Here is a 17,169-nt window from a genome sequence, read left to right as displayed (position 1 = left end):
GTGACAGAGACCGTGTGGCCCTCAAAGCCTGTTTGGCCCTTTACAGAAAGCATTTGACTTGTGTGTACGATCGTCTGTGTATGAAGTACACTTATTTTATACTTGGTATCTGTGATGAAAATGCACAGATTTTGTTATATAATTCAACTTGTATTTTGAAATAATGGTTTGTGGTTTTTTTCATGCATTGAACAATATAATGTATCATTTATTTTCTTAATCTGAAATGTTAGATGTTATCAGAAGGAAGATGAATATGTATCATTTACATGTATATATGTCTTTTCCACGCTGCTCAGAGTCTGATGAATAGCAGCAAAGAAGAGATGCGGGAGCTGGCAGCATTGTTCTATTCTGTGGTGGTGTCCACGGTGTCGGGGAATGAGCTGAAGTCAATGATAGAACAGCTTATAAAGACTGCAAAAGATAATCATGTATGTTACCAGTGTGGTCTTCATTCTTCTTCGTGGGAGGTGGAATTTTACAAAAGCATTTAATGTATTTTTAGCTCTTGTGTTCTTTTTTGTAAAATGAACTTTTATGATTGTAAAGGTTAAATGAGGTAGATAATACATTGAGTCAGTTCACTCAATAAATTTGAGCACTTTGTGTCTCTGGAAGGCACTCTGTTTTGGGTTCTAGGGCTGTAGTGGGGAGTAAATATGTATGTTGCTGCCTATCATTGTGCCTGTTCTATCAGAAAACACTCTCAAAACCACGTGCTTTCAAATATGTTATTGCTGGCCTTGTGTTTGGAGGTTTTAGCAGTGAGAAGTAGTATCTGTTCATTGTATTTGGTTGGCAGTAGGGAGAAATCACACTTGAACATTATGATAGTGGAGTTATGTAAGTGCTGTAAGCTAGAAGGAAGTTTGGGTGCTGTAGCAACATGCAAGAGAGCCACCTCACCCAGAGCTGGCGTGGGAGTGGGATTAGGGATGCTGAATCTTGAAGTGAATTAAGACTCACCTTAGCTCCTTGGACTTAACCTATGTTAGAAACTCAAAATTTCTCTCACTCCCTAAGCCTGATTCATTAGCATCCAGTACAACCTCAAAAGATCACTTGATTTCTTTGGCCTTGTGGTTTGTTGGAGAGATGACTAATAAACACACAGCTATTTCAGTGTATTCTTGCAATTGGGAGAGAGCGACAGAGACATGTGCTATTGTGTTGTTAAACTCAGAGCCCAGAGATACAGCACGGATCCTTGCTTGCGTTGGGATTCACAGTAGGAAGATATTTGGCCAAAAAGAAGATGAGAATGGCAGAGCAACAAGACCTGGAGACAAGTGCCGACTACCTGCCTGAGCAGGAGGAGCTCATTCAGAGCGCCACGGAAACAATAGGCAAGTAATGCATTCACACTGACTTGGATGTTGCCGTTTTTTAATTAGGTTAAGATTTTTTTACAGTGGTGAACTTTAAAGGCACAGACCTTTGCACAAAGCTTACACAATGCTAAAAAAAAATTCTGTGTTCTTAATAACAGTACAAGTACTCTTTCTGTACTATTTTCCTGTTATGTTTTTATATAACAGATGATTCTGTTATGGGAAAAACTTTAAACATTAAAAAAGGACACTACTCTATGCCCTGTTTCCATGGTTTTTACTACTGAGTAAAAATTAACAAACTGTCAACTAGAAGACACTGTAGACTTTGATTTTGTTTTACTATCTTTTTTAAATATGTATTTTATTGATTATGCTATTACACTTGTCCCAGTTTTTCCCTATTTGCCCCCCTCCATCTGGTACCCCCCGTTTCCTGCAGTAGTCCCCCCTCCCTTAGTTCCTGTCCATGGATCATACATATAAGTTCTTCAGTACATTTCCTACACTGTCCTTAACATCCCTCTGTCTGTTCTGAACCTACCAATTTGTACTTCTTAATCTGTACCCTTTCCCCCATTCTCCCCTTTCTCCCACCCAACTGATCTCTACAAACGATTTCCATGTCTATGATTCTACTTAAGTTCATAGTTTTGATCGTCTTTTTCTTAAATAAGTCCCTTTACTATATAATAATGGCTTGGTGATAATGAACTTTTAGCTTTACCTTGTCTGGGAAGTACTTTTTCTGCCCGTCCATTCTAAATGATAGCTTTGCTGGATAGAGTCATCTAGGTTGCAGGTCCTTGCTTTTCATCACTTTGAATATTTCTTGCCAGTCCCTTCTAGCCTGCAAAGTTTCTTTTGAGAAATCAGCTGACAGTCTTATGGGAACTCCTTTGTAGGGAACTATATGCTTTTTTCTTGCTGCTTTTAAGATTCTCTCTTTACCTGTAACCTTAAGCATTTTAATATGAAGTATTTTGGTGTGGTCCTGTTTGGGTCCAACTTGTTTGGGACTCTGTACTTCCTGGACTTGTATGTCTATTTCCTTCACCAAATTAAGGAAGTTTTCTTTCATTATTTTTTCAAGTAGATTTCCATTTCTTGCTCTTTCTCTTCTCCTTCCACCACCCCTATGATGTGAATGTTGGCACATTGGAAGTTGTCACAGAGGCTCCTTAGTCTATCCCCATTTTTTAAAATTCTTCTTTACTCTTGCTATTCTGATTGAATGTTTTTTTCTTCCTAATGTTCCAAATCATTGCTTTGATTCTCAGCTTCATCCTCTCCCCTGTAGATTCCCTGTAAATTTTTCTTATTTCACTTAGTGTAACCTTCATTTCTGCCTTGTTTTTTTTTTAATGTTGTTGCTGTACCCAATGAATTCCTTGAGCATCCTAATAACCTGTGTTTTGAACTTGGCGTCCAATAGATTACATACCTCCATTTTGTTTAGTTCTTTTTCTGGAGTGTTGTTTTGTTCTTTCATTTGGGCCTTATTTCTTTGTCTCCTCATTTTGGCAGCCTCTCTGTGTTTGTTTCGATGTATTAGGCAGGGCTACATTGACTCCCTGTCTTAGTAGCATGGCCTATTGTAGAAAAGCACACCCATAAGTTGGATGGGGCCGAGCCTTAGAAAATTGCCAGGGTGGGGAAACCTGTGTGAACCAGGTCGATGGGGTCTCAGATATGGTGTCTCTGCTCTGGCTCTGTGTGGGGGAGGGCTCAGAAAAGGGACTATAGCTGCTGTGTGGCCTCTGGGATTTTGTCCAGGAGGAGGATATGCTCTGGCACTTGTCCTGATGCCCAACACTTCTGTTTCACCCCATATACCACTGGTGCCCTTCCAGCTGCTGCCCTGGTGCTGGAGCCCAAAGGGAGTGAGGCTGCATAAGTCCTAAGACTATTTTGGGTCCTTTAAGAGGGGACATCTGAGAATCCCAGTTTCTTCCTCCACCTCAACTCCCACAGGTTTTTGCAGCCATACGTTATGGGGACTTATCTTCCTGGCACTGGAACCCTGGGGTGGGTGGTCTGGTATGGGGCTGGAACCCCTTGTTCTGAAGTATCACTCCCAATTTTGTTGTAGAGATGTTTAAGAATTTATTTATTTTTAGAGAGAGGGGAAGGGAGGAAGATAGGGAGAGAAACATTGATCAGCTGCCTCCTGCACACCCCAACTGGGGACCTGGCTGCAACCCAGGCATGTGCCTGGACTGGGAATTGAACTGCAACCCTTTGGTTCTCAGGCCAATGCTCAAACACTGAGCCACACCAGCCAGGGCTCCCTCCCAATTTTTATCTGCCACTTGTGGGTGTGGGACTGCCAGTTCTGTGTCTTTTCATTTCTGTCCCTCCTACCTGTCTGGATGAATGTGACTTCTTTAATTCCTTGTTTGTCAGACTTCCATATAGCTCAGTTTTCTGATGATTCTGGGTGGTGGTTGTCTTGTATTTTAGTTGTAACTTTTGCTGTGGTTGTACAAGGAGGTGAGCCATGTTTACCTACACCTCCATCTTGACTGGAAGTCCCTATTCATGATATTTTCTCCTCCATTATGGCTCTTTGTTTCTTATGAGAACACTGCCCGGCATGCACAGTGAGGATCCCATCAGTCCATTTAGCAGCAGTGGCCAACAGAAGGGCTGGGATTTGCTCAAGATCCCATAGCCCAGGTGGACCCAGCATTTCCCATTTTCCTTAGAAGAGGGCTTGGGCGCTGGGTCTCCGTGGCTGTGGGGCCCCCATTCTCCTTGTTTCACGCTGTTTAAAAATGTCTTGAGTACCTTGCTTTGGCTCACAAGGATAATGATGTTCTATTCTCAATTCTGTCTAAATGTGCTTGCAGGATCATTTTTGGACAGTACTTCTCCCCTCCTGGCGATCGCTGCTTGTACAGCCCTGGGTGAAATTGGCAGAAATGGTCCTCTCCCAATCCCCAGTGAGGGACCTGGCTTTACCAAATTACACCTGGTGGAGAGCTTGCTAAATAGAATACCCTCCAGTAAAGAAACAAATAAGGCAAGTCTTTTCCTTTTCTCCTTCCCTTCTGGACTTTTTATTCTCATAAATGCACACGCAAAACCACAGTTGTAGTGAAGATAGGTGGCGTTGCAGCTGGAAGAAGGCTTTAATGTGGAAAGAATGGTAAAGAGGAAGGGCTAGGTGACCACTGAATTTTCAGTTAGGGATGATTGGTGAGTGACCTTTGTGTGCGTGCCATTTGACCCTGGTTACTCCAATGTAGGCAATAGCTGTTAAGATTTGGGTAAAGTGTGAAATGCATCAGGTCACTCTTTTGTCATGCAAAAAGGTTGATAATAAAGTGATAAAGTAATTTGATGATTTTTGTTATTTCAAACCAAATCTAAGTCTTAATTTCCTGCAGCCAGTTTGGTTTTAAGGACTTCATTAGTGAGCAGTGTGAATAATCTGTGAGGGAAAGGACGTGTATTGTTTAGTTTCAGGTAAAAATTTTCATAGAGTTTAAAACATTTCCTTTGTGGTCAAAGCTCCTCAATGTTGAAGTATAGGATGATTTAATACACAGAAAAATCAGTTTACTCCAGGTTTAATAAGTATGTTATCCTGTTCTTGGTGTAGCTACCGTTTAAATCTTTCTGAGGTCACAAAGTATAGTTTTTATTTGTCATAAATAACTATCATTACCAACCATTGTTGAGCACTTGTGATGTGCCAGGCAGCTGCTAAGTGCTTCACATTCATTCATTCATTGAATCCTCCACAAGGTCCAGAGAAGCAGGAGCAGTTGTCATCTGTGTTTTCCAGATGAAGAAAGCGAGTCGCACGGAGTTGAAGTCATTTGCCTGAGGTCACGCACCTGCACAGGCTATGAACATGGTCAGGCTGTGCGACTGGATCTCAGGTCCTTTGGGTCCAGAACCTACATTCATAACTGTTATCGTTTGAAGGACAACACACCTAGTTAAAGGCTTTCTTCACTCTTCTTTTGCAGCTGTGGACCCTTAATGAACTCAGTTTTGTGTCTTTCTCCCTCCAGTGTCTTACAGACAAAATTCTGTAAAATTGCATACATTAAAAAAAAAAAACACGTATGCACTGCTGCATTGTCAGACTGCCTCCCTCCTGCCGTCTTGTTTTGGAAACATTCTTCTGGGATACAGCTGTTACACACTTAGTTTAAAAAATAATTCTCTCTTTTTCTAGATGAAAGAACGGGCAGTCCAAACACTGGGATATTTTCCAGTTGGGGATGGAGATTTTCCTCACCAGAAACTGCTCTTGCAAGGTCTGATGGATTCTGTGGAGGTATTTATATTGCTGTCTGATTACTAGTCACTCAAACAAAAAGCATTTTTCAGTTGGAATATTATTACATACTCTGAGATTTTAAATTCTAAATAAATTTTATTTATTTATTCACCAAGTATTTATTGAGTGCCAGCCTTGGGCCCATCACGATGGGTTGGCATAGGATTGACTAAAGCACTTAGGTGGGAAATTCCATTCCTCATACTTTTTGAGTTGAGCACCGTACAGTGTGGGTAGCGGGGGTAGCAGTGCGGGCGAGATGTGGGGCGATGGTGTTGATACTCCAGTTGCTCTCGCTCTGGATGGCTTAGCTGTGTCCTCCAGTGTAATGAAGACCTGCTGTTTGACAGCTGCCGGCCCAGTGTAAGAAGTGTCTTCGCACAGCCTGATCTGGCCCCTGATCCAGCACTGATTCTTGTCGTTCACTCACCTTTTCGTGAAAGACCCATGCTTCCTTCTTTCTTGGGTTGTTGCCGTGCCCCTTGAAAAGCCTGCCTGACCCTCCAGACTAGAGTAGATTCTTTAGTTATCGGTGTTGTCACGACTCTACATAGTTTTCTTCATAGCACTTATCAGAGTGTCTAACTGTCCCCGAGACTGAAGGCAAAGTCTGTTTAGCTCCTTGTTATAAAGCAAGTACCTAGCAGTGTGATTGCTAATAGTAGGATGTCAGTAAATACTGGTAGACGGACTGAACCTAGAGAGACATTTGTATATAAAGCAGTAGACTCAGAAGGGAGGGCGTGGGTACTTCTGTTTGGGAGAGTTGGTGCGGGTGTGTCACGGTGAGGTGCTGCTGGGCCGTGAAGGACCCGAGGGGGGAGAGAGGAGAGTTGGGACTAAGGGCCAAGAAAGCTGAGCGATAGAGCTGGTATTAGAGTTCAAGCCTTTGGACTTTTAACTTTATATTTTAAGGTGAACTTTTTTGATAGTGCATTATGCCCCATATCAGGTTATCCCTGAATGTAATTGAAATTTTAACCACATGGGGGAAGCTTTTAATGTCTGCTTTTTTGTCTTTTTACTTTTTTAAAATTGGTGAGAGAGAGGGGTTTCTCCTTGTTTTGTTTAAATAAATGAAGGTTTATTTGGATTGTTAATTTGGTATTGAGGCCATTATTTTAAGAGTTTAGAAAGACAGAAATATATGAGAAGCTAGAAGCACGATGGAGAGTTTGAAGGGTGAGACTGACAGAAAGCATGAATCAGAGAAGCACATATCTCTGCAGTAAACCAGGACAAAGTTCTAGAATGTTTTTTTTTTTAAGTTTTTATTATGGAAAATTTCAAACAACATAAAAGTAAAGAGATAAGGTAATGAAGCCAAATGTGCCTATTTTTATTTCATTTCCTTATTTCTGGAGTACTTAGAGTATATATCATTCTAGATAATATATCACTCATAAACGGACTTAAGGATTTTTTTGTTTGTAATGCCAACTTGGTTACTAATAACAGGAACCATGTAGAACAGGCACGTAAAACGAATCCCTAATCTCAGATTCTCTGGGTGGAAATACTTTTTTTCTCTGTTGAGAGTTGCCAAGAGAAGCTTTGACCAGGGAAGCTGGGATTGAAGCCCTTAAATTCTTCTTTCTCAGACTAGGAAGCATGTGCTGTCAGCATTGGGCACGCCATGGAGACTAGGGCGTCGGGTTGGTCGGGCGCAGGGCAGGCTGAGCTGTTGTTGTCTGTGTGCCTTGTAGCGTGCTCCCCGCAGGCCAGTGCCCCGTGCCCCTCCCGCCTTCTCTTCTTTGTTATCTTCTTGTTTCCCCGCTTCTTAGGTCTTTTTCCAGTTCACAGCAGACAAAGAAAAATGCCATAGGGAACTAAGATTTAGCTCCGTGTCCAGTCAGTGATTTATAATTGTGAAGCATGTCAAAATTTCAAAAATCAAATTTTTAAAAATTTGCCAATTTTTGTATATGATTTTTCTAGCGTTCAATTTTTAAAAGTTTCAATCTTACAGTGCAGTTGTAAGAATAGTGTGAAAAACTGCTTTATACCCTTTATCCAGAATTACCAAATTTTAACATTTTACCACATATGCTTAATTATTCTCTATTTTTCTGAACCATTTGAGAATAACTTGTAGATATCTTTGCAAAGAGGAGTTGTTAATAGATTGTAGTGGCTGCTATTTATTGTGTAGTTCCAACAAATCAGGTGTCCACTTCTGTACGCCCCCCTCATTTAATTGCTCCGGCCCCAGGAAGCAGGGGGGTGGAGTTACGCTCATTTTACACGTGAGGATGTCGAGACTCGGGGTTTCAGTAAGGACATGCGGCTGGTGAGAGACAGAGCTAGAATTTGCACCGAGGTGCCCTCCCCCCAGACAAATGGTTTCGTGCTTCCAAAGATGAAACATGGTTGTGTCATAGTTCTCTGCTGAGGGGTAGGGGTGCAGTGAGGACTTGGAAAAAGATGTCTGAGTCACCTTACCTCTCCCTTCCCTCATGTCACCTCGCTTCTGAACCCCCTGGGCCCACTGAAGTCAGTCCAGGCAAAGGTGTGGAAACGGACAGGCTGAGGAGCAGGGTGCTGAGCAGCCCTTCCGTAAAGTGGGTGCTGATGGGAAGCGTTCTTTCTCCCTGACTCACGCGTTGGTTTCCTTCGGTGCAGGCCAAGCAGATAGAGCTTCAGTTCACCATCGGCGAGGCCATTACCAGTGCTGCCGTGGGGACGAACTCCGTGGCCGCCCGGGACGCGTGGCTGGTGACTGAAGAAGAATACGCTCCTCCCGCAGGTACCGCATGTCCAGCTAATCGAGTTGTCATCCTCGAGTAGCCCTTTTCTATTCTCTTACCAACATTCGAAGCAAAAGAAAAATTTATGCATTCCATTTCAGCTCTTTTTCAGGTACTTGCATCTGTCTGAGTTTGGTTCAGTCAAGAGAAACAGTTGTTTAAAGGAGAGACAGCGTGTCAGGGGTGGGAGCTTTTGTAACCCTTGGGCAAGCACGCGAGGGAGTCAGCCGTGGGCTATGCTCAGCTGTGTGCTCTCTTCCTGAGGGTTGGCGCACGCAGCCAAGCTTACAGGCGTAGGGGTCGCTGTTCCCGAATGACGTGCCCCTAATCCTCTGTCACCTTGTGTCTTCTGCTCATCCCCCAAGGTGCCCCTGCACTAACGGTGCCCCTGCATGTAGTGACTGCGTGGTGGAGGGGGCACATGGTTTCTGATTCCATGTTACAGATACTGTGATTTCACAGGTGTTACGAATTGATTTGAATCTGAAGTTGAAAATATACTGTAATGTTTAAACCAGAATTTCTTTTCTGCCTTTAAAACAAAAGGAAAGTCACCAAGTTTTTGTGTTACCTTCTCAGTTCAGAAAATTAAAAAGAGTTCTCACGGTAATGATTCCATGATGAATTGTATTCCATCATGAATATATTAATTTAGTTATTGTACTTCGTGTCAGAACGTGAGTATAGATAATTATTTTGAAGTGTTTTAATGCACAGCAGTGGTTCTGGCCCAGGAGAGGGCGACTCTGCCCCACAGAAGGCATTTGGTAATGTGTGCACACTGGAGGGGGCCGGGGTCCCCAGTGGGTGACGGCCCCGGACGCCGCCCAGTCTCACAGTGCGCAGGACGGCTGCCCACAGCAAACTGACCCAGCCAGGATGGCGGCAGTGTTGCAGTTGAGGGACCCCGGATTCATAAAGGAGGGGAGAAAAGGGGTAGTGTGGTTGGAGAGGAAAGTGAAGCCGGAAGAGGTTGGTTTGTGTGTTGGTTTTAGATGGGGGGTGGGAAAGATACAGGAGAGAAGGAAAAAGTGCTGAGACTAGAGAGAACGGGATGTTCTTCTAAATATTTATCTTTTTTTGAAGAGAAGTTTTGGGTTCACAGCAAAATGAACAGGAAGGTACAGAGCTTTCCCATATGCCCTCTGCCCCTTCACATGCGTAGCTTCCCCCATTGTGGGATACTTTTTCATTCTGGGGAATTAAACTTACCCGAGTACCTTCGGATGGTTCTTTAGCTTATGCGAGGTCTAACGTGAATGATTATCAGTTCCTTCAGCAATTTATTTAAACACCTTAGTCGTTTAGATTTTTAATGTTATAGGATTGTTGGTATTGAGTAAATGTTGATTAAAATTTAATTTTTTTTTTCAGGAAACTCTGTATAGTTATTTTAACTTCTTCTTACCATCCGTTGCTTTCCCCCAGGAGCCAAAGTGAATGATGTGGTCCCCTGGGCGTTGGATGTGATCCTAAATAAGCACATCGTCAGCCCCAACCCGCACGTGAGGCAGGCCGCCTGCGTCTGGCTGCTCTCCCTCGTGAGGAAGCTGAGTGCCCACAGGGAGGTGAAGGTAAGCTGCGCTGGGAATGCGCCCAGCTCTGCTGCAGAAACTGCTTGTGAAGTGTTAGTAACCGCAAGGTGGCAGGAAGGAGAATCTGTGCAGGCGAGGGCCAGACCCGAGGTGAGGGCCGTTACCCAGGAACCGGTGTTTTGAAATGAGCTGTGCACGAAGGAGCGAAGTGTGGCAGCTGGATACACACTAGCTGGAAGGTGATTCAGGACTGGAGGGTGTAGGACCGGATTGGTGGTGAGGACGGGGAGGCCCTGGCCGAGCGCGTTAGCCTGCCCGATGGCCGCCGACCTTCAGCGGTCTGGCCCCCTCCCGGATGACAGCACCGAAGGGTTTGCGGCTGCCTTGGGTCCTGAGGTTTGACAGGTGTTGCGTGTCCTGAGAGCAAGATTCTTATTCTCCCGAAGAGGTAGAGTTTCAGTTTTCTCAGTGCCTTTTTTCTTCTTTCAGTCTCATCTTAAAGAAATTCAGAGCGCGTTTGTGTCCGTTTTGTCAGAAAATGATGGTAGGTTATTGATTTCCAAACTTAATTAAACATATTTCAAATTTTGAAAAAAAAAATAGATTAATGAACATGAAAGAAGTGTACAGGAAACTTGCTTCTTATTTATTTATTTTCTAAATAAATCATGTTCTTCACTTTTGCATTAAAAAATGGAGCTGAAGCCCTGGCCGGTGGCTCCGTTGGTTGGGGTGTGGTCCTGTGCACCAGATGTTTGCGGGTTCAGTCCCCAGTCCAGGCGCATACGGGAGGGAACCAGTCAGTGTTTCTCTTTCACATGGATATTCTCTCTCTCTCTCTCCCCCCTCTTTCCTCCCTCCCTCTCTCTCTAAAACCTATAATAAAAAATATCCTTGGGTGAGGATTTAAAAAATTTAAAAAAGAGCTGAAGCCTCCTTTAACATTAGTCCTTCTACTAAATCATAGCTTTCTTCCACTTCTGATTCCTTTCCTCTTTATGCCCTAAGCCAGAAGAGAGCGAATGTGTGCAGCTTTGTTTTATACATTGTTTAAAACACATGGTATCGTGTTGACTTTTCATTTAAAAAAGTTGGGTGTTGGTGTGCTGAGATTCCGTGAGTCTCTGTGCTTCTCACGTGTAGGACTAGGGTCCCCTGAGCCTCCGTCCCCACGGCGGCACACCGAGGCCCCGCAGGGCGGGCTTCTTGGATTGCGCACTGGGGTCTTCCGCAAATGACTTTGGGGGGCCGTCTCCACTGAGGTGATTTAGTATATTTTTAACAAAATAGGTAGATTGACTATGTTTTCACATCTTTACTTTTATATCATTTTGGGTTAATGTTCCAAGTTTTTAAAAATGTCAACTTGATGGCCAGTAGACAGATTTTTCTTAAAATAATATTATTTTGTCTGACTCTTTTGTAGAACTTAGTCAAGATGTTGCTTCAAAAGGCCTTGGGTTGGTGTATGAACTGGGCAATGAACAAGACCAACAGGAATTGGTTTCCACCCTTGTAGAAACCCTTATGACCGGTAAAAGGTATGGCGAACTTGAGATTGTTAGATCTGAACACACAGGACAACTTTTGCACATACTGAGAATAGGCAGTGGAAGAATGAATATTCAACCCTTGATATTCCTGTTTATTAAGTCTTTTCTAAATTGCAAGTCAAGGATCGGTAGGCTATGAATAGCAGTTTAATTATCCAGGGTATATGGTTTGCTAAGGAAGCCCAGCTACTATTTAGAAGCATGCCAGTAGGCCAGATGTAGAGAACGGATGATCTCAGGACAGTTAAACCATTGGGTTGCGGAAGTATTATAATTACTGTTGACTAAATGGAAATGAAGACATGGTGAGGAAGCTGCATATCATTCATTCACAGGCTGGCCTGTGAAGCGTATGAAACGGGTATCTTTCTTGGAATGTAATTGGCCGCTGTTTTATGTTGCCTTCCTTGTAGTAAGGACAGTTTTCAATACGAGACCACATTTAATTCAGTGTAATTTACACAGGGTGTCTTTTATATTGCGGTCTATTCATTTGTTTATCCTAGATAAACAAATTTATTTTTCAGAATTCTCAGGCTGATGGAGAGGAATAGTTGACTTTTACATCTTGCACTTAGCAGCCACTTGATAGGGAATGCGATTTAATCAGTTTGCAAGTGAAATATATCAGTTGAATGCTGGTATGAAAAATTGGAGTCTAATTTAAATTCTTAATGCTATTTTGGTTTAGAACTAAACATGAAGTTTCCGGAGAGACAGTGGTATTTCAAGGGGGAGGTCTTGGCAAAACACCTGATGGGTAAGTGTGTCAAATCCATTGATCAGTTATTGTAGACATCGTTAGTCTGATGTTAGAGCACTCATGAAATTGATTTCCACTCTCCTAGAAAATGTTGTTAGTGGAAGAAGGAAACTTTTATGGAAAAAGCCTGGTGTCATAGATTGGGTTTCCTGGGAAACGGACTCTGAGATGGAGATTTGTATGCTGGAAGTCGATTGAAGAATGCCCTGGGATCGTCTCCCAGTGGGGGAGCGGGGGTGGGGAGTGAGGAAGCAGGACAGGGCCAGTGGCCAAAGGAGGAGCTGACCTGCAGTCAACACTTAAGCAGATACTGACCTCTCGAGGAGCTCTGGAGCTGGCCTTTCATGGCCCTTTGGAGTTTCCCTGCTGTGAGGGGCCAGGCCTTTATGTCCCTCCATGGGGCCTAGCCACTGGTGGTGGGCTGCTCTGGGGGAGGAACTGACCTTGGCCTGAGGGGAGTTCTGTCTGCCCCCAGCCAGTGGATCCTGAGGGGTGGGGGGAACCTGACAGCATAGCTGGGTATCCACTGGACCTAGTTTTAGGAGGGAAAATGGGGGTGACTTGGAGTCCACCAGTTTAACATTTCAAATTAATTCCTAGAGCCTCACCTCCTTTATCTTGTCATTATTCCATTGTGTTTACACTGTAGCTTTTCATGTAGAAATCCTCAGGTAAAGCTGCAGCTCTCTGGGCCTGGCTGTGGGGTTGGGCAGAGCCCTGCTTCAGCCTTGCCTGCGGCATGAACGTTCTCCCCTTCATTCACTGTCTTCATGTCAACGTTGGTTTCATTTACTTGCTCCCCGTAGACTCCTGAGTTTTTGAAAAGTTCTCACTTTTGCCCTGCCCAGTATGGCTCAGTTGGTTGGGCTTCGTCCTGCAAACCAAAAGGTTGCCAGTTCGGTTCCCGGTCAAGGCACATGCCTGGGTTGCAGTGCCATCTCCTGTCCAGGCACATATGGGGGACAGCTGATCAGTGTTCCTCCCTCACATTGAGGTTTCGCTCCCTCTTTCTTCCTCTCTTCCCCCACTCTAAAAATAAATAAATAAAATCTTAAAGTACTCACTTTTCCTAAACTAAGTAACATAAATGATCGGGTATTTGAGCAAATGTTATTTGTTCAGAGGAAAATTAACGGGACTCAAAGATGTTATTACCAAAGTTGGTGTGCTCTGGCTAGGAAGACTTAGGGAAGATGGCAGCTGCCTACTGGTCAGTCTCATGTTTGTGGGAGAGGCTCGTGCGCAGTATAATGAAGAGTTACCGAGCCGTCCCCCGGGGCAGTGAGGGCTCTCCCTCCACGGGAGCTGCGGGTGCATTCAGGACATTTGCCAGGCGTGGCTGGCTGTTGCATTAGGGGACTCTTTACAGTCTTTTCAGTTCGGTCTCTGCCTCTGTGGTGCTGGGGTAACTCAGTATTGGAAATTTAGTGAAAACATAATTTTAAGGTGTCCTAGTAATATTGATGATGTAGTTTTCATTAGGCCAGAGACAGGGAAATACATTATCATGTACTTTCTGTTTGTTTCCAAGCCAGGGCCTCTCCACTTACAAGGAGCTCTGTTCTCTGGCCAGTGACCTCAGTCAGCCAGACCTGGTGTATAAGTTCATGAATTTAGCCAACCATCATGCAATGTGGAACTCTAGGAAGGTAAGTTTACTATCACCAGACAGTCTTTATTTTTTACTTTTCTCCAGATCTGTTACGTTGGCGGACCGAGGCAATCACCGTGAAGCGTGTTTTGTAACAGTCTGTGGTTAGAGAGAGCCAGGCCGCCGCACGGCAAATGCCGGACCCAATAAATCAGGCTCGACGCAGGGACAGGTTCGGGAGGGAGAATTCCGTGATCCTCATATACTGAATATGTCGATATTTCACTAACAACAGACGGGTCTCACCTGCTTCATCTTGTTTTCTCAGGGTGCTGCTTTCGGTTTTAACGTCATTGCTGCCAGAGCTGGAGAACAGCTGGCCCCTTTTCTGCCTCAGCTCGTCCCGCGTCTCTATCGTTACCAGTTTGACCCCAACCTTGGCATTCGACAGGCCATGACGAGTATTTGGAACGCGTTGGTCACTGACAAGTCAACGGCAAGTATCTGCAAGCCGTTGTGCAAGACCGTGTGCTGGGTTTAAACCCAGTGCCCGTCTTCCTTTCTTACTTCGTATACTTACTTGTTTAAATGAATGGGAAGTCTTTTATTTCTTGCTTGCTTCCTTCTTTCAGACTGTCACACATGCTCATGGCAACATGTATTGAAATCTCAAAAGTGGGCACAGTCTAGCTGTCCATTGCGTGGCCGGGTAGGGAAATGGCAGTGTGCTCACACGAGCGGAGCGCTGTGTGTCGTTGGGTACTGTTGACGCGTGGGGAGTCGGGCCCAGTTCCGGCCTTCGAGGAGTTAACTCAGTTGAGGAGATAGGCCAGGACGCAGCCAATTACCATGTGTAGTTTTTCTCTCCTGGTTTTCTGTCCTCTGGCTGCTTCTCGTATTCTGTTCTACTCCTGGGTTCTAGGACTTCTCCATTCCAGGCCTGCCTCTGAGTAGCCTTTGCTCTCAGCTTTATCATTCTGGGTGAGCTCATCAGTTCCAGGGCAGTCACTGTGATGGCTTCCAGTCTTATGTTTTGGGCCCAGACAAGACTTGTGCTCCTGACCTGCATGGCTAACAGCTGCTTGTCATTTTAATTTGGATGTTGTTTCAAGATACCGTGGACTTAGCATGTCTAGAATAGGACTTGAAAAAACAACCTTCCCTCTTTTTTTCTCTGTGTTCATCCATTTACCCAAGCCGGGAAGCTTGGTGTCATCTTTATTTTTGTCTGTCCTACCCCCATCCTCAACTGAACCCCGTGACTCACTCTGTTTATTCTGCTTCTAAAGTATTTCTTGAATCCATTATCTTCTTTTTTAATTTTTTCCCTGATGAACAGGTTGTCATTTTTCTCTTCACCTTCCATCATTTAATTATCAGCAGCAAAAGTGATTTTTTTTAAAAAAAAGCAAATTGGACTGTGCCATTTTGGGTTAAAACCCTTTAGTGGTTTCATAGTTCCCTTTAAATAAATTCCATGATCCTTATTATACCTTTTTAGTCTCTGCACTTGATATGTGGCCCTTTCCTTTCTCTTGGCCTGAAAATAGGTTGAGTGGGTTCCTGTTCATGGTGGTAGGTACTTCGGGGCCAGCTGGAAGGTCGGGGAGTTTCGTCTGCTCCAGGAGATTATTTGGTGCCACTGGGTCAGTCAGCATCTCATAGGCCAGGTGGCTTTGTAGACCTGAGTTCAGGGCATGCAGCCTACGATCTCAAGTGATTGTCATCTCTGTATGAGTGACAGGTGAAGCCACAGTGTGGATGAGGTCCCTGTGGAGAAAGTTTAGAGAAGCAGACACAGAAAGACATCATTTTGTTAAATCTTAGGTGAGTTATTTGCTTCTCTGTCTTGGTTTTGTTACATAGACGTGAGGATAACAAAGCATCTCCCATGAGAGTGAAGGTGGAAAAGCCCTCAGTCTTGAGGTTCTCTGGGTCAGCACAGAGACTGGGTCTGCCATCCATTTGTCTTTACCAGGTTGATCAGTATCTGTCAAGAGGTTAAATCCATCTTTGCTTCTGAGCAATTATAGTACTTCTTTGTGTGCTAGTCCGTGCAAGGTTCCAGGGAGGCAAAGACCAGCGAGACACTGTCCCTGCCCGTGAGCTGCGATGGGGAGGGGCAGCACAGTTGTTGTGAGGACTCACACGTGCTTCGGGCGGTGCTGGGGGGCGCAGAGGGGAGTAGGTCAGTCTTTTCTGTGATGTTTGACTTGAGGACCAAGTTTGCGTTTTGGAATGATTAGTCTGACAGCTTTTAGTAACCAGAGTGGGAAGAGAGTTGTAGGCTGAGAGGTCTAGAGAGCTACTTAGGCTGTCACAGACAGAAACACGGTCAGGTGGCTAAGAGATGAGTAATTTGATTATTGATAGATTTTGCATTTAAAATTTTATCATTTTATTTTTATTAGGTGGATAAGTATTTGAAGGAAATTCTTCAAGATTTGGTAAAGAATCTTACCAGTAATATGTGGCGAGTTCGAGAATCCAGGTACTATTTTTGGAAATACAAAACTAGTTAAATGCAACTGAACTTCAACTTCCCAAGTTTTATACTTTGTGCCATAGGGGTATATTCAAGCTAGTGAACAGCATATTTCTGGTTGGGTTAGACAGTTATTATTAATTTAACTATTTAAACTGTAGTCAGTGGTTTTCGTAAGTGTGAAATTAAAGCAGTAGAACACCACTTGTTAACTCAGTAGACATCAAGATGATGTACTCCCATGACTTTGTCAGGGGAGGGTTTATGTGCACACATGATTTGTATTTATTTGGTGCCTGCAGTGTGCTTGGCCGAGTGCTAAGTCCTGGGGGTACACTGGTAAGGAAAAGATGATGTGTCATCCCAAACAGATTTATTACACTTACGGGGAACAGACATTTGATGACTGTAAATGCCGTGTGTCTGTGGCACAGTCGAGGCACCGCGGAGACACCCGTCATTGCTGTCTTGGGGTGGGGTTAGGGCTGGAAATACGGGCAGAGTCCATGTTCTCGTTTCATATGAATGTTTCAGAGGAAAACATTGAGTTTTCTTGATCATATCTTTGAAACCAAATTGTTTACTTTCAGCTGTTTAGCTCTGAATGATTTATTGAGAGGACGACCCCTAGATGACATCATTGATACACTTCCAGAAATTTGGGAAACTCTTTTTAGAGTACAAGATGATATAAAGGTAAAATCTGCATTTATTTATAGAGTAGTCTAAGCTGAAATTGTTAAAATACATATGGTAATATATTTTAAAATTCAGTATCCAAGTAATTTTTAAAGGCTGAAAGTTCTGACTGGGCTGGTGTGGCTCAGTAGATTGAGCTTCAGCCTTTGAACCAAAAGGTCTCTG

At 43.8% G+C, this 17,169-nt stretch overlaps 1 protein-coding gene across 4 annotated transcripts in view; it reads left to right on the top strand.

Moving 5' to 3' along the window:
* ECPAS (Ecm29 proteasome adaptor and scaffold) overlaps nt 1-17,169 on the top strand; it is a 99,243-nt gene that overhangs the window by 62,225 nt on the left and 19,849 nt on the right. For all 4 annotated transcript variants that reach the window (XM_045840231.1, XM_045840230.1, XM_045840232.1 and 1 more), the window contains 13 exons: nt 300-434; nt 1,187-1,349; nt 4,187-4,359; nt 5,527-5,628; nt 8,254-8,377; nt 9,807-9,952; nt 10,403-10,457; nt 11,340-11,454; nt 12,158-12,226; nt 13,761-13,878; nt 14,149-14,316; nt 16,232-16,311; nt 16,896-17,001. In XM_045840231.1, the coding sequence (XP_045696187.1) occupies nt 300-434; nt 1,187-1,349; nt 4,187-4,359; nt 5,527-5,628; nt 8,254-8,377; nt 9,807-9,952; nt 10,403-10,457; nt 11,340-11,454; nt 12,158-12,226; nt 13,761-13,878; nt 14,149-14,316; nt 16,232-16,311; nt 16,896-17,001 (1,554 nt within the window). The remainder of the gene's footprint in view (nt 1-299; nt 435-1,186; nt 1,350-4,186; nt 4,360-5,526; nt 5,629-8,253; nt 8,378-9,806; nt 9,953-10,402; nt 10,458-11,339; nt 11,455-12,157; nt 12,227-13,760; nt 13,879-14,148; nt 14,317-16,231; nt 16,312-16,895; nt 17,002-17,169) is intronic.

Source organism: Phyllostomus hastatus, unplaced genomic scaffold (genome assembly GCF_019186645.2).
Source record: "Phyllostomus hastatus isolate PE091 unplaced genomic scaffold, TTU_PhHast_1.1 phas_contig_34, whole genome shotgun sequence".
In the NCBI taxonomy this organism is placed as follows: Eukaryota; Metazoa; Chordata; class Mammalia; order Chiroptera; family Phyllostomidae; genus Phyllostomus; species Phyllostomus hastatus.
The sequence above is the reverse complement of the archived record's forward strand: the minus strand, read 5'-3'. Positions and strand labels throughout refer to the sequence as shown.